The 26,736-nt window shown below is 36.5% G+C and overlaps 1 protein-coding gene across 1 annotated transcript in view; it reads right to left on the reverse strand.

Moving 5' to 3' along the window:
- The window catches only part of ADGB (androglobin), a 106,093-nt gene that overhangs the window by 75,551 nt on the left and 3,806 nt on the right, over window positions 1-26,736 (reverse strand). Inside the window, exons 2-9 of the mRNA XM_068152396.1 lie at window positions 17,275-17,425; window positions 14,312-14,404; window positions 12,147-12,218; window positions 10,693-10,881; window positions 6,972-7,111; window positions 4,420-4,503; window positions 2,714-2,916; window positions 667-795 (exon numbers count right to left, since the gene is read on the reverse strand). Of these exons, the coding sequence (XP_068008497.1) occupies window positions 667-795; window positions 2,714-2,916; window positions 4,420-4,503; window positions 6,972-7,111; window positions 10,693-10,881; window positions 12,147-12,218; window positions 14,312-14,404; window positions 17,275-17,425 (1,061 nt within the window). The remainder of the gene's footprint in view (window positions 1-666; window positions 796-2,713; window positions 2,917-4,419; window positions 4,504-6,971; window positions 7,112-10,692; window positions 10,882-12,146; window positions 12,219-14,311; window positions 14,405-17,274; window positions 17,426-26,736) is intronic.

Here is a 26,736-nt window from a genome sequence, read left to right on the forward strand (position 1 = left end):
TATTTTTTCAGTCTTAAAAAAAAACAACCAAACAAAAAAAACCCCAAACAAAAGTACTTTTCCAAATTGACATAAATATTGCTGAATAATATCTGTTTGAAAAATCAGAACACATTATAAGGCTTCAGTCCCTAATTCAGTGAAAACCTTTGAGTGGACAAATGGAAAATTAAAAAAATGCTTGTTATGTATCTCCTTGACTCTGATGGTTAATATTGTACAATTCAATAGCAGAATTTCTAGGATTCATCACTTGCATCCTTCTGCTTCACCTTTGCTTTCTTTTCCCCACAACATACACAAGTACTGGTCATATTCCTTACGTGAAATGTCCATTTCTTATCCCCCAACAACTACCCCTAAAGCAACCACATTCCTGCAATAAATTTTCAATGTATTTTCAGCAACTTCCAAATATCCTGCATAGATTTACTTTACCTTTTGAAATTAAACACAAATTACTGCAATACTATTCGTAATGTAAGTTACAGGATTTTAACAGGTTAGAATGAATCCAGTCTGTAATACAGCCTGTAGAGAACTGCAATTTTAAAATATATTAGTGGGTTTAACTTCAGCTCAAGTTCAAAATGAAATAAAAGTAAAGCCTTTTGCCTTACATATATCTCCTGTTTGCATTTTTAGCTTCAAAAGAACAGGACTTACTTTCAACTAAGGCCTGAAGAGACCGCTGGGCTTCCGGCAACTTTTGTGGAGACTTAAGCGCTACCTTGGTTTTTTCCTTTTCTCCTTCTCTGCTTTTCTTTTTTCCAGTTTCTCCCTTCTCTGCCTTCTCTAATATGAAAAATAAATATTAAATTATTCTTCTTCCGCATACAAGCTATGAATCATAAAATCTCATACTGTACAAATGCTTTCATGATATTTTAGATAACTTTAAAAAAGAGTCAACCACACACTAGTTCAAGCCAGGTGTGCTGACAAGGAACTAATATTATTCAGTTAAAACAACACCTAAAAAAATTGTAAAGATGTAAATGCAGATTTGTTGAGAAGAGGCCAGAGTCTCTTTGGCCCCATGTAGCAGTTAGTGCACAGCTCTCATGTCCCTACTATAATAATTCCTTAATTTCTGGCACTATATCAAATATTTTCTTCGTGTCTTTGCTCCTGTAAATCAGTAATTTAACAAGAAAGAAAAATATCCTAACAGAGATGAGACAAATTCCCAATTGACATCCCAAAGTCTCTCAAAATTAGAACCTTCTTTCAAGACTTAGAACTTGGGCTATAAGAAAATATATTTAAAATGAAAAAAAAAACAATCCCAGACATTAGGAAAGCATCTGAACAGAGGTAGAGTACTCCATTGGGTGAATGACAGTGCTCTTCCCAGTGGCTGCATCCCTGCGCATGTTTATTCCAAACTCTGAAATATCTACTACCAAGGTGGGTGGGCCATAAAAATGACAGCAAAAATTCTTAAGAAAAATCACCCCTCAGGGCTCTTCTAGTATTTTCATAACACTTTTGGCATGATAACTTAGTATTTGGGATTCAAAGTAGGGAAGGCAGGGATTTTTCTGAAAATCTAGGAAGAATTAGAAATTTCAATATGATTTTTGACCTTCCAGAAGTATTGGAAGTGTTGTGAAATCCATGCCTTTAAGTTAAAAAAGAGCAACTAAGAAAACTCAGTTTGAAACATAAATATTTAAGAATACACTGGAACAAATAAGTTTCTAAACTTAAGTTCTTTTGTTTAAATGTAAATAGGATTAAGCAGCTGTTGAAGAGAAGTAATATTTTACCTAATAGTATAAACATAAAAGCTGCTATAAAAAAACAAAGCAGGTAGATAATAGAATATAATTGCCAGAGTCTTCTGCAGGTGAAATATTATTTATTGATGGTCAGAGCAGTGTTCCCTTAAGGAAACGGTAACCTCTTATCTCTCTGCTAGGAACCAGTCTTAGAGAAATGGCTGCGAGAGAGCTGAACAAATCTCTGACATAAAATGAAGCTCTTTGCAAAATATAAGAGAGACTGTTACTGCTTTCAATGAGATTTATAGATAAAACATTTTTGATTTTACATCATTGCAACATGCACAGAAGCAGTGCCTTCCAAGAAGGAAGGCAGCAGGCAGGAGCACCAGGAGGCTAGTATAGATGAACAAGATGCTCCTATGCTTACTTGGGAAAAATAAAGGAGAGTCTATAAGCAATGAAAGTGAAAATGGGCCACGTGGGAGGACTACAAAGAAATTATCCAAGCAGCCAGGGATCATATTAGAAAAGCAAAAGCACAGATAAAATTAAACTTGGCTGGGGACATAAAGGGGAATAAGAATTATTTCTTCAGGTATATCAGTGAAAAAAGAAGGCTAAGGAGTATGTGGGGCTTTTCCAAAAGGAAAATGGATATCTGGTCATGACAGATACTGAGAAGGCTGAGGTGCTCAGTGACTTTTCCTCAGTGTTCACCTGCAGGGGCTCTAGCTGCACCATCCCAGCTCCAGAATACACAGGTGAGGAGAGAAAAAAGCAAGATTTGCCCGCTGTAAGCAAAGATCAGCCAGACAGTCTCACCTTTAAGGTCCCTTCTAAGCCAAACCGTTCTATGAATCTATGTTCAGTGAAACAAACCCACAGAGTTGCACGAGGCATTATAAAGCTCATTTGAAGCCAGAGGTTATGCTAACATCATTCATGATTTTCCTGCAAAGATAACACTGCCTAAAATTACAGACCTTTACCAATTTTATCAGCTTTCTCAGGTTTATCTGATTGCTTATTCACTGTATTCACTGTGTTTTTTAACTCCGAGACTTCAATCTCTTCAGGTTTTGTATCTGACTGGGGAATATCAGGTTCTGGAGTTTTCTTATTTGGCAATCTGAACTCTGGCACAATCTCTTTCAAAAAGCCCCAGACTTTGTCCAAGTATTCAGGCCTTTAAAAAGGAAAAAGAACCACACATGTCAATGGTAATGACACTTGCAGTATGAGAAGAAAGTGTGATTTACATTTAGACAACACCATATACTACTACTGACAGTAAAACTCTTAGAAAAGTCACTAGGTTATTCTAGTATAAATACACATGCTTGATTTTGTGTATTAGCCAATTTGAGATATAGATAATGGTCAGACCCACAAAGAAAGAAATGGTGCTTAGAGAAGCATATAAATAAGCATTATTTTTAAAGTTTTTAGTAGATAAAAGTTGCAGTAGGGAACTTCACAGTGCATTTTTAAGCCACACCATATAACTTGCCTCTGGCTCTATACTTTTAAAAAAAAATAAAAAAGGGCAATTAGGATAACATAGTCTAGAAGTTTCAGCACAGATAGTTCCATGTCTCTTCCACTTGATTCCATCAGCTACTAACAGCCTTTTTTGACATGAATTGGCAGCTGCAAGCATATTGGTTCTCTGCAGAAATTCAATGATTAAAAAGTAATTGATTGTACAATGACTCAAAGCCTTATTATACTACTACTGTAAAGACTCTGTACTATTCACATTTTCTTATATCAGCATATAATACATTTGCATGAAACACCAGAGTCATAAATATTGTTGCATTGTGGTTTTTTTTTTTCTGTTGACAGTTGTAAAACTAACTGGATAAAGACACAAAATTTACATTAGTTGGAAATCTAAGTCCATGGACTACATACACACTATGGTGAGACACAAACATATCAAAAAACCTAAATCACAAGCACAGCCTGGGATATAAAAATTGCTTAAATACTTTTTAATTGAAATTAACACTGAAATACCATCATAAATAAACAACTATACCTAAATAAATTAGATAACAAATAGTTGTGGTTCATATATATGTTTGGTTTTTTTTCATTAGAATGTATAGATCAGAAGGCAAAAAGTGTAATTTAAACAAAAAGTCTAAATATTTAGACTATTACTGGATGGCTAATATCTTGGTCATTCAGTAAAAAGAATGTCAAGCTGAAAAATTAGAATATCTCTTCTTTAAACAGAATTTAAACACAGAGGAAACAAGAAAAACTTTATAATAGGTTGGAAATAATAGTTTTGCTTGGAAATAAAGGTGTATCAACAGTTCCAATATGAAAGGTAAAAACACCATACTGACTGAAGCTGATTACTTCTGAATTCATGATGCATACTTTCTATAGTACTTTCGGATATAAAGTTATTATTAGTATTAGTTACAAACTTTATCACAAATATACATCAGTTTAATGGGAAAAATAGCTTTACAAGCAACTGTATGGCACACATAGAAAAATACAATAAAATTTAACCCCTTGAAGGTACATTTCACAAGTGCCAAAATCAAAAGTTTTACATTTTCTTAAATTGATGCTGAAGGATTTTTAGAGATCAGTTTTATTTCTCATAATTCCTTATAGAATTAAATATTAAGCAACTAGTAAGAAAATTGTTATTAGAAAAACTTACTGGAGAGGAATAACTTCTGGTATCCATCCGGTCAGTGTATGTAGAACTGTAAATTCCTCCAGCTCTCTTTTCCCAGTCCGTACACTACAAGATAGAAGTAGACATTACACAGAATTATACTATAATCAACTCAAAATAAACTCTGTAGTCCAAATTGCTTTCTGTAGGAGCAAAACCACACACAACAGCTTTGGGGGTGGGGCGGTGGTGGAATAAAAATAATTACTTGCAATATGAGGAGTTTTCCAAACCACTGATGACAGCTAGCCAACAAAGCCCAATTTGCTTTTATGCCTTTGCATCACAGCCATTACTTTAGTGTTCCCTCTGGTACAACAGCATTGTTTGTGAATTGTTAGCATAGCAGCATGCTATGCATACTTTCACACAGTAAAGCCCCTTTTTATTTCAGGGCTTGGAATATGGATTTGAAAATTCTCATGCTAGAAGAAGGATATAGATCTATAACTTCGTTTACCTGGCCAGATGCTTTAACTCCCGTGTTATTATGCACAAGCTGACTTCATTTTCAGTGTACTGCGCTCCACTCTTTCAAGTTAATACAGTCTCATACTCTCTAGAGAAATTTCTGATTGTAGATCCTCAGAGGATCAAGGCTAAAGATGCCAGCAGCTGGCAATGACTAACCCTTGTACTCTGGAGAATGCAGTATTTAAAACACATTCCTGCAAACAGTTTCCTAATAGACAGCTCCAGGCAACTCCCTAGCCTTTGTATATGTACTTAAGAGCACCCCTGTGACAAACATGAGTTGATAGGACCAAGCAAGGAAACCTGACTACCCACACCAGTGTTTTAAATTTGGCTTCCACAGTTCATCTCATAGGAACCTGTGGCCACAAAACAACTGCCTTCCAGGTCAGTTTTAGGGACATGGATCACTATTCAGCCCACGACAGCAGAACCTCAGCAAGGCCTTTGACACCGTCCCCCATAGCAAACTCCTGGCCAAGCTGTCAGCCCATGGCTTGGACGGGAGCACACTGCAATGGGTTAGGAACTGGCTGGATGGCCGAACCCAGAGAGTGGTGGTGAATGGTGCCACATCCAGCTGGCAGCCAGTCACTAGTGGTGTGCCCCAAGGATCAGTGCTGGGCCCTGTGCTCTTTAACATCTTTATTGATGATCTGGATGAGGGCATTGAGTCCATCATCAGGAAATTTGCTGATGACACCAAGCTGGGGGCAAGAGTTGATCTGCTGGAGGGTAGAGAGGCTCTGCAGAGAGACCTCAACAGGCTGGACAGATGGGCAGAATCCAACGGCATGAGATTGAACACATCCAAGTGCCGGGTTCTGCACATTGGCCACAACAACCCCATGCAGTGCTACAGGCTGGGGTCAGAGTGGCTTGAGAGCAGCCAGGCAGAGAGGGACCTGGGGGTACTGGTCGATGGTAGGCTGAACATGAGCCTGCAGTGTGCCCAGGCAGCCAAGAGAGCCAATGGCATCCTGGCCTGCATCAAGAACAGTGTGGCCAGCAGGAGCAGGGAGGTCATTCTGCCCCTGTACGCTGCACTGGTTAGGCCACACCTCGAGTCCTGTGTCCAGTTCTGGGCCCCTCAGTTTAGGAAGGATGTTGACTTGCTGGAACGAGTCCAGAGAAGAGCAACAAAGTTGGTGAGGGGTTTGGAACACAAGCCCTATGAGGAGAGGCTGAGGGAGCTGGGGTTGCTCAGCCTGGAGAAGAGAAGACTCGGGGGTGACCTTATCACTCTCTACAACTACCTGAAGGGAGGTTGTAGACAGGCAGATGATGGTCTCTTCTCCCAGGCAGCCAGTACCAGAACAAGAGGACACAGTCTCAGGCTGCGCCAGGGGAGGTTCAGGTTGGATGTCAGGAAGAAGTTCTATACAGAGAGAGTGATTGCGCTATGGAATGGGCTGCCCGGGGAGGTGGTGGAGTCACCATCATTGAAGGTGTTCAGGAGGAGACTTGATGGGGTGCTTGGTGCCATGGGTTAGCGGTTTGGGTGGATTGGATTGGTTGATGAGTTGGACACGATGATCTTGAAGGTCTCTTCCAACCTGGTTTGGTTTATTCTAATAAAGGCTTATTCAAATATTTAATTAAATGCATTTATTTATGTGAATATATTAAATAAACTGTAGCAAAAGCATCAAAAAGCAGCTTAAAATAATCTTTTCAATGCTGGCTAAGCCAATACTGGTTAAGGCTGACGGTTAAAACTTGGCAAAAATTTACTGGACATTTTAATTTGGCAGATAACCACATGCAAACTTTTTAGGAACATTGGCAAACAGATAAAGCGATCAGGGAGAGTACTCCAGTTTCTTTGTGAGGTTTTCTGTGACAAATTTTCAAACACATCTAAAAAGGACACACTACACCTTCTGTAGGTACAGAGCACTTTGCTTTATGGATTTATGGTGTTGACTTACATAAATGTATATATTTGTTTTTATTAAAAAGAGAATGATCAAAACATGTTTCTCATGTATACTAAACAAATTTTTGGAAATTCCAAATGACTTCAAAAAGCAAAACACAAGTGAGATGACTCAACATACCTAGTATTTGCCAGCTTAATAATAGCCTTGGACAGCAACATTGGCCAAAGTTCAACTTCACAGGTTGTAACTGGTAGTAATAAACTATCCTCTTCATTGAAAGGCATAGTGTCATCCACAGTGATCTTTCTCCAGCACCCCTATGACAGGGCGGGGAGAGAGAAAAGAAGAAGAAAGCACTCAGTTCATGGGGTGGAAACAGAATTTCTATGCAAGAGAACCTTCAGCACTTTCCCAAGAACCCAATTGTAGCATAATCTTACATTACATTTAGCTTTGAAAGAAGTTCTCATATAATAATCTGAGAAACACAGAAACAGTACTCATAGCATTTTTTTTTACTGCTGTAATTGCAATTAATCTAATTGTAGCTATTTCTAAATATATTTCCTCTCATGTGCATACATTCATTTCTGTTTCTTCAGCTACCATGACAGATGCCTAAGAAACAGTAATTATCAAAAAGAGGCTTAACTAAGATATCAATTTTGCAAATGCTTCTTTAAGGTCTTAGTCTAGAAAAGATTTTTCATATAAGCATTGCTTCCCAGGAACTATCTGAGGATGTTGATTACAGTGGTTAGCACCATGGTAAGCATTAAGACAGTGTTTTATACAAAACACTACAGGAAACAGCAAAAAATGACCAAATGTAAGAAATAGCCATATTTCCAGGATAAGAAACAAACAGGTAAGGCACTGATGTCTCCAATACCAGATCTTTTATTAGTAAATTGAGCTTGTATCCCACAAAATAATCTTGCCTACCATTCCCCGAAACAGTCTCTCCTAGTGATCAAAAAACAGGCTTATTAGAATTAGTGGGGCAATAGCAAGTGCTTCTGTTAACTTACCCACAAAATAACAAAGAATGACCAAATCAGTAAAACATTCACCATATGTTATCAGAGCTTGCAAAATTACTACTCTCTGTTTGTAACTAAAATATGGCTTCAAGCTGAAATGTCCATGATTAACTTCATGTGAGTTTGTGTAGGTTTAGCCCATACCTGGGAATGAACTATATCAGTTACTCTATCACCAAATGACTCCATCCCAGCAGAGCAGAGAAATCAGGAAAAGGAGAGAAGATTCACAGATGGAAATTAAAATGGATTTAATAACACAGGCAAATTAATACCAACGTTAATATAAAGCTATATGTAGCCCAGCAAAAGTGCAGCAGTCACATTATCCATAAGGAAGAGGAGCAGATCGAGATAAAAGCCAAGCAACAGACTCCTCTCTCCTCAGCAAACTTCCTCCTTTACACTGAGTGTGATGCTCATAGTATGGGATACACCTGTGAGCCAGCTCAAGTCAGCTGTCCTGGCTGACTGGAAACTACTGATGGCCTGCAGCTGGTCTGTTATTCTGTGCCAGCAAAACCAGGACAGAGTGCTAGAAGTTCCAGGAGAAAGCAAATTTAGGACATGTGACAAAGATACCCAAAAAAGTATAAAAAAGGCTAACTTTTTTTATGACTAAAACTATTACCTGATAGCCAAAACTAAGTTTTTAGTATTTCCCATGTTTGAAAAGGACCTAGTAAGTGAACTAGTCACATATACATCTCCTCTTTCAGCAATTGCTGAAGTTTAATAGAGTGAGCAGTACAAGTTGAAAGATAAAGACTGAAGAGATATTTGGTAATTCTGTGCATGTAGTTCCTAAAAGGCAGTAGTATTTTTTGCAAAAGTAGCACCATCATTTTTTTTTCTCCTCTTTGCCAATTGCTCATCTTTTATACTTAATAAATAATAGTATCCATACTGCAATTATTTTCCATCACTGATAAACTTTTCTTAGCATTTCACTCTCATCTTTAGAGTTAAATATGCTGCTTTAAGGAAATAAGACACCAGGAGAAAGAAAGAAAAATATGTGGTGCAGAAGGTTTATGGATAGGAAAAAATAAATAGTGGAAATAATGATACAAATACAATAAACTTCAGCAACTTACATTTCATTAGTACCTTTGGACTGTTTAATCAACTGTCTCCCTTGTCTTAGCTGTTCAATTTTATTCATGAGCACAGATTTCTGCCTTTTCCTTTTTAAATAATAAATTTTTTAAAATGTTTTTAAGCACTTGGTAAGGTTTTATTTCCTTTTTTTTTTTTTTTTAAGTACAAATTTTTCTGTTTCCATGAATTCTGTTCTGATGGAAGTCCAATAGGATGCCTTTGAGTTTTCATTAACCCATACAATTTTACACTTCCAACTGACTGTTTCCAAAATATTTTCAAGTTTGGGCAACTGGAAGTTCAATAGGGTCAATTATACTCCTTAGTGCTTTCTGATACTCTGCAAAAGGCAAATGTAACCAAAACAACTCTAACAATACAGACAGCTTGTAACTTTGGGGTTAGTGATTATTTATTAGTATGAGGTTCAACATTAAGTTATTCTCCCTGTTGACTGCAAAATATATTAAGACATTATTGTCCCCACAGAATGTTTTGGTTCTACCAGTACATCTTCAGTAAATGGTCCTCACATTTCAAGTCTTTAATGGTATTTAAATACAATTGTACACAAATAGCTCTGTAAAATCATCCAGCTGAGTTACTTAATTAAAAAACATTCTTCATACAAATGACTCTGGGAAACGTTTGAATCAAACTTCCATATTCACTGTATGGAAACAGAAATACCTTCAGTTTTATTTCGAAACAATGCACATAATATCAGCAGATAAAATTAAGATTGAAATAAAAAAGGGGTAAAAGTTACTGAGTGAAAATTCCAATCATACAGTTCATAGTGCAGGACAAACCTCACCATCAGCCTTCATATTTTATTCCCTAGCAAAACTGAAATGAAACATACATTTTTGTTTTTGTATTTGTTTTTTTTACAGTAGAAGCCAAGTAACACTGAGTATTAAAGTGGTAAAGCAAACTTCCATTCAGGTAGCACACACATACATTGCTTAGTATCATCATAACGTTTTGAGACATAGAGTAAAGGATATCCCAAAATACTGACAAGAAATGCTCTCATAAAACAAACAAAACATATATGAAAAAAGAGGGAAAAAGAGAAAACTTCTGTAAATGTGCCAAATCAAAAATAATTTAAATTGGACTATACGAGGACATGTGACTGAGAAATAAAGCCCGGCAAAAACGTCATGTAAAGCATCACATACACCTCAAAAGAACTACAAATGGTGACTACTAATCACTCAAATTAACATTATTTTAACCACATGCTATAATATGATACAGAATAAACCAATTGCTTTCTGTCAAATGTACTGAAATTGTGCTTTGGACTAAGGAATGACAATGAAAACTGCTGTTCAGTAGAAAAAAATGTTACAAATATCAGAAAAAATGTTTCAATAGGTAGCTTGAACATATGCGACACTAGCAACCACCATTATTGGATCCTCTTTCTGTAATGTAATAAAAAAAAGTCAAATGTAGCATCTTGTTGCAGTGCTGAGAATAAAAACCCAAACATCTATCCATCAGCAAATTCTATGTAATCTGTGAAAAAGGATTAATGCCTTTTCAATAAGTGTATTTTATCAAGTTCTAAATTGTACAGAAATCACAGGAACTATAAAAGGCATTTTTATTCACACGCATCAACAATTTGTCAACACTTCTATTCCTGCAAATCTGTATCTCTCTGAAAATAATAAATACTTACCCTAACCATTAAAATTAGCCATGCTAGCTGCAAGTTTAGAGATTGTTGAAGTACTTACCATCCAATGAAGTTTCACAATGTATTTTCCATAACTATTGTAGAGAGGCATATGTTCCTTGGTAGCTTTACATAAGGCATAAATGTGTTCCCATGGCTTCCAAGAAAGTGTGGATGTTCCATTAGTTAAGTTCTTTTCATTGAAGATCCTCCAGACTGTGTAAATGTCACTTACTATCCATCTCATCAGCTGAAAACCAGAGAAAAATAGAATATTTTTTTTCCAGCTTATCTCTTGTAGAAAAACAAAATCAAGTTATATTATAAAGATCAAAGACTAAAACATATCGTGTTTTAAATAAAGAAGTGACAAAGGGTAGCTATTTTTTCATGCAAAAATTAATTTCACTGGAACAACTTTTCTTAAAATTGTCATATCTATCTACATTAACATAAATTGAAATTAAGTAAAGGCACAATATAAATTATGCTGCCCATCACTAACTAAAAACAAGGACATACGATTTCCAAATAAAGTGTTACAGGACTTGTGAATTATCACCTGTTTAATAGCTTATCACTAATAATAAGCTACTAAATAGCTGCTAAAAATCAGTATTGGCTTTAGTACTTGTTATTTGTACACAGTCAAAACCAATCCCAAATTAGCAAAAATATTTATTAATTTAAAAAATTTAAAATAGAAATGTTCACTGTTCGTGTTTTAGGGCAAGTGGCTTTCTAATATGCAGATTTCTGACGTGTGCTATAGTTTCACAAGCATTGTAAGACCATTATAGTGATTTATATAACCAAGAATGAGAATAAGCTTTTACTACAAGAAACTTGCCCAAAAATTCATTAATGGTCCTGTGGACGGTAAAATTTACATAATCTGTTTTCTGGTGGCTTCCTCCCCTACATTCTCACTGGTGATGAATTTTGAATTTTCACTGAAGCATTGAATGAAATAGAAATTATGAAGTAATATTATATTCAACAAAGCATTCAGATGCTTTGGTTCTACTTGCTGTATAATTTCCTCTGATCTGTAGAAATCCAGTAAACAATTATTCAACTGGGGAGAAGGAAAAGACTGGCTGGGTTACAGACATTAGCACATATATGCAAGCACACAAAATCCATGACTACAGGAAAGCTTGAATGAAAACTATAAATCCTTTCTAAAATATCTTTTATTTGTTCTTACCTTCAGAGAATATTATCCTGTAATAATTTTCATAGTTCATAGACTGCATAGTTCAAAAAAAACAAACACACAAACAAGTTTGTAAGCTTTCTGACTAACATTGCTTTAATTTTTCAAACTCTAAAAGGGAAACAACAATTACACTAATTTAGGTGATTTATTGCCACTTTGTATCCATCATTCTTTTCTCCCTTGCAATTTATTTCTTCATTTTAGAAATTTGGAGTGAAATAAAATAAAAAGTTTTAAATACTTAAAAAGCAAGGAAATAAAAAATTAAGGAAGAGTAATGTATTTTTACTTACCTCACTACAAAATATATGCTCATTTGCTGAAATGAGGTCAAATGAAGTTTCATTTTGGACAACCACAGGAATCTAGGAGGAATTAGTTAAGTCCATTAAAAAATTAAATGAAAACAATTTTTTTTACAACAGTGACATAAAAATAACAGACAATTGGGAAACATTTATTAGACATTTGCAAACTAAAAGCCATTAGTGTGCAAATCTTGTAGCTGCTTTTGTATTTCTGAAAAAAAAATAGTCTTGAAATGTAGATGTTCAGAATTTTTAAACTATTATTTTTACGAGATTTTTAAAGAGTACCAAACTAAAAGATTACACACATAAATTGAGATTCCCTCAATGTATTCATAGCTCTGCATTTAAATAATTATCACCACACTGTCTCATACTTTGAGATTACCTTGTCTTCCCTCTTCCCAAGATTCAAAGGCAAGTGTCTCCTCATGGTCATTTAGAGAGTAGTATTTTCAGTATGAACACTTTGACCGTATGATATACTTTTTATGACAGTTACTTGCTTATATGGGGGTTTTGGGGTCTGTGTTACTTGGGTTGGTTTGGGTTGGGTTTTTTTGTCAGCAGTTTAGAAATTATGTGCTAGGATTGTAGTTTATTGAGCTAGGTATATCTGGGCCCCGCATCATGTACTCGTGCTCATTGCTTTAGTCTTTGATTACCACACTAAATAGGCTTGCTCATGCTTCTTTTATAGTTACTAATAGATTAGGTAGCACATATCATCTTAAGAGCCTTTCACCACTTCACATTTGCATTATTCTTTTACAACTTATAACATTTCTAGTAATGATAACTTTTTGGTTCAAGATACATTAGGCCAAAACAGGCATCAAAGTTTCAACCTGGTCTTAAAGAAAAACGAATTTTTTCTTCATAGTGATTTAAGGATTGATTTTAAAAGCTACTTTTTATACAGATACATGTTTCCATGGCTTTCTGGGCTGCCAGCTCTGTTTTGCCCTCATCTTTCAGATACCTCTACTCAGTTTATGCATTTTGGCAGTGTTTCTCATCCAATCTTTCGGTCTTGTCAATTTCTCCCCTGACCTCCTCCTCTCCTAGTTCCATTAAAAATTAAACTTGGACCTGTTTAGTGTCTAGTTAATAAAAAATAGAACTGACAAACTGACAAAAGGAAAACTGACAAGCCTGAAAAAGCTGGAAGGGTGGTCAAAGTGTTTTAAAACTTCAGCATTTCATCTGAATAAAAAATTGTTTAAAACTTAGATTAGCAGCGGCACTGGAGAACACTAACCTTTGAAACGGTTGGCTGATTTTTTTGGTTGGTTGGTTGTTGGGTTGTGTTTTATCGCAATTAACTTTAAAAGCAAACTGAATAAGCGCATAATTTTATATGTTAGGGTTACTTTCCAGACCAGTATTGTCAGATATGTGGACATACTCTGTATGTACACTGGGGAAATACAATAGCAGAAGTGACAAAAGGTACTGTATTTCTGGTAAAGCTAATTCATGAGTTTAGGACAGATATTTACTTGAGATACTTGATCAAGGGAAGCCTTAACTGAAACAAGCAGAACTTGTTTTGACATGACACTGATTTTTAAGTGAGAAAACAAGAACACAAAGAGAAACAAAAAAGCATCTCTCTGTCCAGGTGTCTTCTAAATGAATGTGGAGCCAAAGGCAAAGCAAACTTACAAGGATACAGTACAATGGTGTTTTTTTTTGCACCAGAAGGAGCTAGTCCATGTGATCCTGGTCAGTAAGGCATTCAGACTCTGTAAAGTATCATTTTAAATGTTGTAGTTGTTAGTGTTAACTGAAAGGCTGTTCACATAAGAACTTGCTGCTGCAGCCAGATATAGGTAAGGGGACACAGGTGGTGTAGTTGCTGGTAACAACCAGGAGCTGCCTGCCAGCTCCTCCCTTACAGCAAGATGCCTGAATTTCTCCAGCAACCAGAGATTACACCCAACACCATGCAGGTCTCAAGGCCAAACTCTGTGAGCAGCTGTGTGCATCACTGACTCATCAGTGCACAAAAATGTACTGGACAGGATGACTATGCATGGCCAAGCAAGGTTTTATCCATTGAACTCATTTCTTCTGCTAATTTTACACAACTTGTGACATAGCTAAGCAAGTGGGATTTTTTCATTATGACCTTGCTTGTTTCTTACCTTATTTGTTAAAAACTCATGTGGACGTTTCCATGAATGCACTTTTAAGGATGTTGGCAACTCTATTTTCCCTTCAGGATCATCAAAGACATGCTACATAATATGCATGGACAGAAATGGAACATTTTTTAATTAATTACAGTATTGTATTTTCCACACGATTTATAATAATATCTCATTCATGCAATAATTAAGGGGAAAAAGCAGCAGAAAAATGAACTACTAGTATCCATAACTGAACCAGAAAAAGTGCAAAGCCCAAAATGAAGATTCAGTACAAAAGCTGCTTATACTGTTCTAAGAAGTCTGTGTGGTCTGCATTGTATAAATATGTTTATATGAAATGTTTTCTTTCTTTTCCACCTTTCAGAAAACACTCTCAAAAAACTGATTAAGCTTCAAAGTCAGGCACTCATCCACCAAGCTGCTTCTAAGTACCCTAACTCATTTCTAGAGCTTTTGAAACTGAAAACTGAAAGTAAGTATCTAAAGCAGTGTTTAGACACAAAGCAGGTTCCACACAGTTAAAACTGCTATAGAAACCAGAGAGCTATAATTATAGTGTCGTGAATTAGCCCATTAAAAAGAGAGTCTCAAATAATTTTCAAACTTTCATTTCAAAAGTGTTACCGATCTTCTGTGTGAACAGAAGGTGTCAGGATATATGATATATTTTTACTTAATAATACAATATAGGGTGAAGAGAGGCTTCTGCTCATATGGACTGAGCATTTAATCAGATACATAGTTAATGCCTTTTATTTGTGCCTGGAATTTTAAATAGCTTTTAGGCATGTATATACATTTCTGTGTGTTTCACAGTCCATGATGCCTACAAACCAGAGAAATATTTTCTGGGAAGGAAAACCTACATACCTACTGATTCAAGGAAGATAAAAAAAAAATCTTTACAAAAGTATACAACTCAAAAAAAAAAAAACCCCAAAGACTCCAAAATAGCATTTTCCATGCATTTTTTTTTCCTCTTACTAGTTTCATAGTATAAATTCCTTCAACATATCAGTCTGCAATAAATTATTTTGAGTACATGAAAGAAAAAAAGGTAAGTTGGGGGACAAGAAAACCCTTTCGGGAATGATTATTTTTCTAAAAGCTTAAAGGAAGTCTTGTAGCCTGGAATTAACTCCGTATTAATAGAGTTTATATTCTGCTTTCAGAGACTTACAACCTCAACTACCATGTGTAACAGAAAAATTTAGTACTTAAATACTAGATAAACTAGAAAAAGGAGGCAGGTGAGAAAGACATAACACTATGCAAAGGAATACGAAAACAAAACCAAACCAAACACCTTTTAATTAATTTAACAAGTGGAAAAATACTTTGAAGAAGGATATTGTAGGTTCAGGTAAACTTGGCTGACAAAACCAGCTTTAACTTATCTGTTACTTAAGAAGGTGATAAGAGACAAGTGCTGTGTCTCAGAGGTTCATGCCTTATGGACAGGAGACTCAATCAAAAGTTCTACGGGAAGGACAAGCATGAAACACACAAAAGAAACAGACAAGCTCAAACACACAATCTCAGCAGCACACTGCAATGACCTAAGAGAGGTTATTGCATAGGGCTGCTTGGTAAAAGAGCTTCATATCTATTCCTTTTCTCACAAAAGAAAACCAGATTGTTTATATTCGTATTCTAAGTGTACTCAAAGGTAGTGGATGCCATCACTGTTTCTAACTGAACTGCCCTATACAATGTTGAATTCTGGCTAGCTGCTTGTATGGAATGAGGTCACATTAAAACATTCTTTAGATCTCTAAATTCATCTGCTCAGACATGTTTAAGAATTCCTTTAAACTTGTAGAAATAGCAACATTTCCCATAACTTGTGGCTGACGAATTGAATGCTTCCAGTAAAGACTTCAGAATGCCTCTTCGGCTAGTAAGGAAGACAAATTTTCAGTTACAATTATTCTAAAATTTCATCTTAATAGTGTCTGGCAGACCTAACTGATTAATGCTCAATGAATGCTTAGAGCACAGCCCAAAGACACTAAATGTGATAATGCACAAAGGAAAATTACTTCCCTGTCAAATTAATGGCAGCATTCAGTATGCAATCTATAGCTTCTCTCAAAAGAGTACTTTAGTCCCATATGGGTACAATATATTTAAGCCTATGATAATTAAAAAATAATAATAATCTACAAACCCATATGTAAACATATACATGACACACAAGAATACATACAGAATAAGCATCTGAACAATGCTGAATTTGCATTTAAAATAGATGATTAAACACAGTATTAAATGAATTTTAAATACAATTTTCAAACACTAAGTTTAAGAAATTCTTTAACTCTTTATACTACTCTGCATAAAACAAACATCTATTCTGTAATGGTAACCAGTTCAAAGTAGTAAAAATCCACATGAGGCATAAAGTCATTCCAAAGTTGAAAACACTGAGGAATTTTTCTGCATCTTGGTGGACCTTACTTTCTGGAAAATAACAATATCTTCTGAAACTATTCTCTGCATACTAGAACTTCAGACATTGCATCATATTTCCAGAAACTGATGTGTGTAAACCAAACCAAAAGAAAACTTCTGGGATTTTTTTCCCCATAGTAAAGACAGGTGAACTTAACCATTGGAGTCCACAGAAACGGCAGTGCCCAGAGAAGGTATCACTCTGACATACCACAACAGTTCAGCTGTTCCCATGTCCCCACTTTTAATAACGTAGGGATTGCAGTTTTTTAAATGATTAACGTGCAAACATTAATGCTCATACAGTTAATGTTAACAGTTTGTTTAAGAAGCAACAAATGCACAGTACTTTTAGTTTAGTAGGGAACTATTTAAGTTTATTGAAAAGATGTGATTGAAAATTATTATCAATAAGAAATTATTTTGAAGTTGTGAGAAATACTCTATTAAATACAGGCACAAAAAACCAAACTAGAAATATATATATGTGTCATACAACTTACTGAAACAGGACTTTTCCCAGGTTTTTCTTTTTCTTTTCCAACTTTTCCAGTATCCCATTTTTCAGCATTGATATCTGCTTCATTCCATTCTGGCCAAATAGGAAATCTCCACTTCTCGTTGGAAGCACCTCCATGGGAAGACACAAACGTGCTGGGAAACCAACAGAGGAATGAATAAAAATGAATAGTATATTACACAAGGGTACCAGGAAGACTTTTTTTTTTGTTCATAAAATATTATTCTTTTTAATATACTGTAATAACATTGCACTGTCAGTAACTACAATTACTTTTTGTCACTAAGATAACTATGCCTATAGAAGTACTAAATGGCATTATTAGTATAAATCAACAAAACATTTAAATGCATTTATATGAGGATTGCTGATGAAGTAAATGGGACAGCTAAAGCACAACAACATTATCCAAGAGCATTTTCCTCCCCTTCCTTTTCCCCTGCTTCAAGCTACATGGTTCTCCTTTTTCTACCTCCTTTTTCTACTGTACCAGTCCTAACATTCACAACTCAGTTCAACTCATTCACACACCTGAAGGCTTTCTTTTTTTATTTTTTATTTTCCCAACCAACCAAAAGGAGCTTGCCATGGAGAAAAAGACATATTGGGAAAAATACTCCCACTGCTAGGCACCTGTGAGCTGCTAGACCAGCCAGTTCTGTCCCTAGTTATATTTCACTCTCATAGCCTCTTGTGCTACCAGCACTCTCACTATTGTCTCAAATGGAGAAGGATCTAACCAAGCTGATCTAAACTGGCCCTGCTTAGAGCAGGGAGTTGGATTATATGGCTTCCAGAGGCACCTTTCAATCAACATAATATTTTGTTGTTAGTAATAATAAGGAAGTGGGTAAAAATGAAGATTTCTCACTCTCCAGACAGTAACTGCATTCATCCATGCTACTGGTAACTCTTACTGGAAGACAGCTGTGAAAATTCAATGCCATCTGTGCCTTCTGCTGTGCAAATAAAAAATACAGCTTCTGCTATCCTAACTGGAAGGAAGATGTATGCTCTGGAGTTATACCTTGCTTTGCTTTTCCATCTTTGTCATATTCATCTGTAAATGACCTCCAGTCCCTCTCTGTCATGTTTGATATTTCATTAATGGCATCTTTTTTCCTCCAGTATTTTCTTGAGGACTAAATGGTGCTTCAGTCTATCCTCAATAATATTAAACAAACAATTGAATACCCTGAAATGTTTATCAGTTTCTTTGGATTACGAGGAATGTCTGTACCAGTTCTAGTTGTGTCAAAGTATCTGCATGAAAGGGAATGCATGAACAACCATGAAAAAAAGAATGCCACCTGTACCAACAGCTTAAATACCTGATTATTTTGAAACTTTGCCCCTTTCAGTATTTATTTAAATCCAACTCTTGGGAGCCTCTTACGTATACTTTTAAGCAAAACCTGACAAGTTAGGATAATTAATTTTTATACTTTTTCTTATTTCAGATGAAATATGAATGATGCATGTAGTGACTTTAAATGTTCAAGAACTACTTCTTATTTGTTGTGCTTTTTTCTCACTATAAGTCTGCATTTAATCTTTTAAATATTTATAGAGAAGCAAAGAAGTTTTATTCAATAATTATAATAATAATGATGATTCTCTGAAGCCATTCTCAAATAGTAATTGCAATAATTGCCATAAGAGTCTGACTGCTTTGGAACAATAATGGAATAATTAAGAAAGCAATTTTTCTTTTTAAAAAAATGAGATATGAAAAGACTTGCCTAGCTTACTGTCACACTAAGCAAATTAGTTTTGGCCTTTGACTTTGAATATCCTCAGCACTGACATGGGAGACAAAAACAGTGCTACCTATGACTGAGATGTGTGAAATAATTTGGGGAAGCTCAACACTGCAGCTATTCAAAAAGGATGATTCCAGAAAATTTTTGAAAAATTCATACAGAAAGCAAGTTACTTGGACTCCACATGTAAACAACTATGAAAAAAACCAAACAAAACCCACAAACCTAAACATAGCTGCATTTATTAAAGTACTGTGTTTGAGTAAGGATCTTAAGAAGTTCCTGTATTACAAGAATGGACTCATACAATTCATTGAGAATTCATTGACATAAACTAACAGACACAAAGACGATGCAAATCAAGGTGGATGTCTCATACTCAAGCAGGATGGCTTCATTGTGCAAACAGTATTTTAATCATCAACTTACTAACAGACTTCTTTCTAATTCTGTGCTAAGTCCTAAAGGAGAAAAGGAAGAGTAAATTGCCTAATAGGAGAAATGCTATGAAGTTGGGACTAATTCACATCTGACCCTTGAAGCATCTTCAACAAGAATACCGGTCTGACTGATATAATGCCAACAGGGAATAGCAGGGTAGACAAACACAACAGGATAAAAAGCCAAAAATTGTGACCTAAGTTTTTCAAAGACTTCAAGTTAAATGTAGCCATTTAGTCTGTAAGCATATACACCCACTGCTGCTCACCTAATCTGTGAGCAAGATCTTGTCAGCATGGTCAGTGGAGTCAGGGAAGTGAATATTTTCAAGTAGATAAATCTACCGGTGAACTATCTATGACTATTCCTCACAGAGGGAACCTACCAACTTTGAAGGGAGTCTTCTCAAGAGCATTGCAGAGGTATTGATATTTAGTTTCAGAATGACACATCTTCTCCATCATCCGTTCCCAGCACTTGTGTCATTTCAAATCACCGGATAATAATAATTTTGTGACATTATGCAGACTTTTTAGTATTCAGGAAGACACTGATTTTTCTAATCCTGTCTTTGTATTGGCAGTATCGGCATCTCTGCCTGAGAATTTGTCATGGTTCAGGCCCAGGCAGTAGCTGAGCTGCATGCTGCTGCTTATGCAACTGTCCCCTCGCACAACATGGGAAGGTGAATTGGAAGAAAAAGGCAAAGCCCAGTGGGTTGAGATAAAGAGAGTTTAATAGAACAGTACAAAGAAATACTGTGATCCACCTGCCCTTGTCCCATTGCAAAGCTGCCATATCACAGTCATAAACTCAAAGCACTCCCCCTTAGCCCAGGCAGCCCTCCACTTATATAGCAGGTATGATGTCAGCATGGTATCAAATACTTGTTGGCTGCTTCAGCTGCCAGTTACTGTCTATGCACCTGTTCTTAGCTAAGTTACAAAGTGGAGTCAAGTATGTGTTTTCTTAAAGCCCGTTTTAGAGACTCAAAAGGCTGAGCATTGGTATCTATAAGGGTGACTGTTTAAACAAACCGGCCATTTATTTGCAGTATGATAACATTTACGTGGTCTGATTTGGTATTTACATGCCAGCCTTTCTGTAGATGTAATGTTTGTGCATTTGTTCTTCATTTGTTTCACTCTGCTAAGAATTTGTTTATCTGCACAGCAGGGCACTTGTTGCTAAATAACTGCCAACAGGCCTTCACTTCATTCCATCTTAGTGCTCCCTGTAGGTGTTCTAAATGGTCACAAACATTACTCATTGCATGTTTTAAAGATTAAAAAATAAACTGCGAATTTGATCACAATAATATCCCAACAGAAGACAAAATTTATTTGAAGCTAATAGTTTTCACCTTGCTTCCTGGGAAGTGTTGCCAATATTTCATCTTTCATTAAATACTATTTATTCTTCCCATGAAATTTCTGCAACTATTACACTGTAAAGTTTCATTTCATTCAAATCCCAGAAAATATACTATTAACATACATCTAATCTCACACTAATTACAAATCTTGGGATGGCAAATAATTAACGGAAATGATTCAGTAACATGACATGCTACTTAGTATCTGTAACTATCATGCTAACTAGTATCTGGCACATCAACGAATGAGGCACAGTGATGAGACTTTTTCTTTTCTCCTTCAACTCCTCTGGATGCTCTGAACTTCTCTATATCTACAGAAGAGCAATCTGAAGGAAGAGATAGCAGTGAGGAATATCACATCTCATATTCCCCAGTAGATACTGATGTTGTGTCACAGGGAAATGAGAATTTGGGTAGCTTTCTGCTTACCAGAAAGCAGTAAAGAAAAATTTATCCCATTTCTTGGATTATTTGAAACAGGAGAAACCATTTCTGGCCCAAATAAGACTTTTATGTTAGGAAAATCAGGGCTGAAAACAAAGAGATATCTCAGCTTCTCCTCCAAACATGCCACTTAACTTTTTCCCTAGTCCTTTCAGAAGTCAAAGACAAAAGGCCCCTTTAAAGACCTTATTCATGGCAGAAAATTCTTTTAAACTCTTATCACTGAAATAGCTTTTAAAAGTAGCATCTCAGTATCTTAGAAACCCACAGCCAAAACCATGGCAACACTGAAGTTCATAAGAATATGGAAAGGATATGAGAATATTTGACCAAGAATCAGTTACTCCATGGCAAAATTATTTACTCTTTTTCTTCATACCTAGCGCCGTTCTTCAGAAGAGGAAAGGACAGAGTAAGTCACGATAAGACTATCTAATAAGCAGCTAAGGCAGCATAGTCTTCTCTTTATTAGTAATGTAGTCATCAGCAATTACAGAATAAAGCCAAAATACGTATGTGTTATAACTTACAATTATTCTTATCTCAGAAACTTATTTAAAGAACTCTCTGCCAAAGAATAATATACCAGTTGAAATGCTCAGAGCTCTCATGTTTGAGGAGAGACTCAAGCCATGGTTGCAGTTCAACTATGACAATAAAGCATTTAATTGCAGTGATAGTTTGTGAAACCTGTAACAGGTTTTGGACATTTCATTTTTGTGTACTGGAGTACAATTTCTTCCACAAAAAGGCACAGAGTGCATTCTGTGCAAAGCAAGATCAAAACATGGAAAATTAAAGTGATTATAGAAAGAAAAGATTAATACCAACTGATTATTCTTTAAAGGCATATAATTTTTATAGGAGTCTGTAATTTGGATCACAACTTTCAAGTGTAATATTCTAATTTCTAAGTATAGCTGACATCTTTTTAGTTGTCAGACAAACTGCTAAGAGACTTCAGTAACGTGCTAGGAATGAGCCTTTTCAGATGTGGGTACATTTGCTAAGACAGAATGGTCATCTAGCCTCACATTTTGCATTTCCAGGTAGAAGTCCATGTGTTTTCTTATTTGCCTGCATATTAATGGAAGGTGAGTCACAGAATGATAAAATTATAAGAGTTGGAAGGGGTACCTCTAGAGATCATCTAGTTCAACCTCCCCGCCAGAGCAGATTCACCTACAGCAGTTTGCACAGGACAGCATCCAGGCAGGGTCTGAATGACCCCAGAGATGGAGACGCCACCGCCTCTCTAGGTAGCCTCTTCCAGTGCTCTACCACCCTCAAAGTAAAGAAGTTCCTCGTCATAAAATCATACAATCATACAATATTAGGGGTTTGAAGAGAACTTTAGAGATCTTCTAGTCCAATCCCTCTGCCAAAGCAGGATCACCTAGGGCAGGCCACACAGGAATGCATCCAGGCAGGTTTTGAAAGTCTCCAGAGAAGAAGTCTCCACAATCTCTCTGTGCAGCCTATTCCAGTACTCCATCACCTTCACAGTAAAGAAGTTTCTCCTTGTGTTGAGGTGGAACTTACTGTGTTTCCGCTTATAGCCATCATGTTTAGACAAAACTTCCTATGTTCACGTTTGTGACCATTACCTCTTGTTACAGTAACACAGTAACACCAAGTTTGGAACAGACCTCAAAGATCATCGAGTCCAACCTGTCACCACAGACCTCATGACTAGACCATGGCACCAAGTGCCACATCCAATCCCCTCTTGAACACCTCCAGGGACAATGACTCCACCACCTCCCTGGGCAGCTCATTCCAATGGCAAATGACTCTCTCAGTGAAGAACTTTCTCCTCACCTTGAACCTAAACTTCCCCTGGTGCAGCTTGAGACTGTGTCCTCTTGTTCTGGTGCTGGTTGCTTGAGAGAAGAGACCAACTCCCTCCTGGCTACAACCACCCTTCAGGTAGTTGTAGACAGCAATGAGGTCTCCCCTGAGCCTCCTCTTCTCCAGGCTAAACAATCCCAGCTCCCTCAGCCTCTCCTCGTAGGGCTTGTGCTCAAGGCCTCTCATCAGTCTTGTTTCCCTTCTCTGGACACGTTCAAGTGTTTCGATGTCCTTCTTAAACTGAGGGGCCCAGAACTGAGCACAGTACTCAAGGTGTGGCCTAACCAGTGCAGAGTACAGGGGCACAATGACTTCCCTGCTCCTGCTGGCCACACTATTCTTGATATAGGCCAGGATGCCATTGGCCTTCTTGGCCACCTGGGTACATGTATTCTGTTACTGGGCACCACTGAAAAGACACCATTGGGCCTGGTGTCTTGTAATCAAGCCATGGTCAAAGAACTCAAAGTCCTGCTGGTAGCACCAGACTTGGAGCCAGGTACTGATCTGCTGGTTCTTCCTGTTTACCACCTCATAATTTCCTGCAACTGGAAGCATAGAGAGGAACATTTAGTCTCCTGATCCATTGACCAATTGTCCCAAGGCCCTGAAATCTTTTTTCATTGCCCTTTTTAGTGTAATGTTCCTTCTCAATTTGCTTCCTGATTATAGAAAGGGGAGGGTGGGAGGGGTGGAGCTGCATGCCAAATCCCTCACCCAAATTGTACACAGTTGTGTTTCCTGGACATTATTTCAAATAAAGTAGTGGCCTAGAATCATTGTTGGGTTTAGAACTGTCTAGTTTTGTGGGGTTTGTTTTGTTTTGTTTTTTTTAAATTTAGTTTGTTCTTAATTTTTGGCCTGATTCCATTTGTTGCCTTCTAAATAATGTCTGAGTTTTGGTCTCAAATTTTAACATTCCAGATGAAACTGATATTCATATATTTAGAAGCTTATATCAGTTCTCATTAACATAATACAGACTTTTGCTGTTCTGTTCTGTGTATACCAACTACACTTTTTTCCTATATAAAAATCTGAAGCAACAAAAAACTTAGAAGCTGAACATAAAAACCAAAACAGAGTGCTAGACTGGTGTTAGAGAAAGAAATGAAGATGCATATAAAAATCTGAAGATAAATAGAGTAATAAGGCAAATGAGTATTTCCTATAATCACAATAGATTAATTTTCTCTTGTGTGATTATGTCTTAGTACAGAAAAAAAAAAGAAGGAAGAAACAACAAAACAAAACATTATTTTGAGTTCCATGGAAAGAAAAATCTAAAACTAAGACCATAAGGTAACACAGCATTAAGTTACTTAATGTTTTCATGCCCATTGAGTCCATTGAGTTTCAAATCCAAAGACTGGGGTAGCCTGAGTTCTCAGGGGTTCCTTGTTTTAATTATATTTTAGTAAAAACACTAATTTGAATGTATAATTTCCTAATTAAAATTTAATTTAATAAAAAATCCAACTTAAGGGTTGGTTTATATTCTATTTTAACCTGTTTATCATATGTACTTGGGGAAGATCCCATTGTCCCACCACAAAGTATGAGACTAAGTAAAAGTTAACAGCAGAAGGAAAAATAAAAGGTACCAACATAGATTATAGTGGCACTGCATTTATGTACTGAAACATTTTGATGAATGAAGCATAGTTGCTGAGAACAAGATCTTCATCTTTCTGACAAGAAAAGACTGACACTAAAAATTCCAATTGTGCTTAACTCTGTTCCTGTGACAAACAGAAATACTAGCCTTGGAAATACGAGTTACATGCAAAGCAACTAGACATTGAAGGACAATAAATGAAAAGCAGGTATTTTATGCTCAGGAAGGACAATAAAAACTGTTTAGGAATGTCCCTAGCATTTTGTCAGATTGCAATTTAGATATTGGTACAACAGCACAGTAAAAGAGTTTGCAGATGCACACTGATGCAATAAACAACTTCTGAAGGAGTATCACGAACCAAAGAATTTCACATAAAATGAACCTATGATCATAACACATTCATCCACGAGCAGGTGGTGGAGTTGCCTTACCTGGAGGGGTTTAATGAAAGACTGGCACTTAGTGACATGCTCGAGCCAATGTGGTGGTATTAGGTCATAGGCTAGACTTGATGATCTCAGAGGTCCATTCCAGCCTGAATAATTCTATGATTACTGTCCCTGGGGAAAGTATGCATATGCATGGTGCTAACATTTGCTCAGATTTAGATGATTAAGTTTGAAGCTACATTGACATGTCTCCCTTCAATTCTGCACCTGAACATTTTGGAATCTGGCGCCATTACAGATTTATGCTGCTTCTGAATTATTTGAGAGAACAGGAAATGCCTTTGTCATGTTGGAAATGCAAAGAGCCAATAAATCCTTCCAAAAGGCTCAGGGCAGCTATTCAAAACAAAATAACTCTCTTAATCTTTAGAATCATTGCAATTAACAGCCTGCTATTGAGACCATGATCTCAAAATGCCTGTTCCTCAGGATTATCAGGAAACTGGAAATAAACAACTGCTGCAGACCAAAATACACCACAAATCTTTTCCACAGCCTTGTTCCATGACTTCATTGAAACTTTTAGTGGTCATTAAAACTTACACTAACCAAGACAAGCACTCCAGTGCAGCACTAATAGCAGCTTCAAGTTCAACCATCATGTTGTTATCCACAAGACACTACCTCTTGCCATTTCCAAATTTCAGTCAGTCTAGCAAGGCCCATCCAAAACATCAAAAAGTTAATCTGTTCAGTTTATATTCGCTAAACCACTGCTGTAATCTAAACCCTAAGAATACTTACCTGAAGAACACATGATGGCAATGGAAAAAAACCTTGGTCGTAAACTTTGGCTGAAGCTTAATCCCAGCCATATGGGAATTCAAGTGTGAATTAGCAGTGATGCTATTTTTTCAGTTCTTACTATTCCAGCCTTTAAGACTAATAGCAAACATTAGGTAATCCTAGGCTTTAGTAAAGCAATTCACCATACAATAGCAGTGCAGCAAGATGCTACTCATTGCAATCAATCAGGCACACAGCTGAACTTGTATTTCTTACAGCAGATTCAGGCTTCAGAGTCTCTTTGCAAGCTCTTACAGATCCATCAGCAGTAAATACTGCTTTTAGTTACCGCTCTTCCTGAAAAGAACTTCAGCACCACTCTGATCTTCCCCTATATAATGCTGACCTATGTCTGTGCCACAATTATCTCTAAATCTCCTCTCTTGGCCCTGACTCCTCAGTTGTGTCCCTAATAATCCAGATCTTAATTCAGATACATGCTGATGACTAAGATTTAATTCATAAAATGGTGCTTGATGGTATAGAGCTTCACTAAATTAATTTAAAAGGCATTTTAATTAATCACTATTCTTACTAGCCAGAGTATCTTTCAGTGCTGACAAAGACATCAGTTCCTATTCGCTACAGCTGTTGCAACCTGGAAAAGATCAGATTCGCGGTAGCCTCTAATGGTGCAATTAAGAAAAGCTCTAAGGACAGCAGTTCTTTTGAGCTCTTCAGCTTGTCATCTCCGTCAATTGCCTAGCTCCTG

The sequence above is a fragment of the Melanerpes formicivorus genome, unplaced genomic scaffold (assembly GCF_026170545.1).
Source record: "Melanerpes formicivorus ecotype bairdi unplaced genomic scaffold, bMelFor1.0.p_v2 SCAF_2, whole genome shotgun sequence".
NCBI lineage: Eukaryota > Metazoa > Chordata > Aves > Piciformes > Picidae > Melanerpes > Melanerpes formicivorus.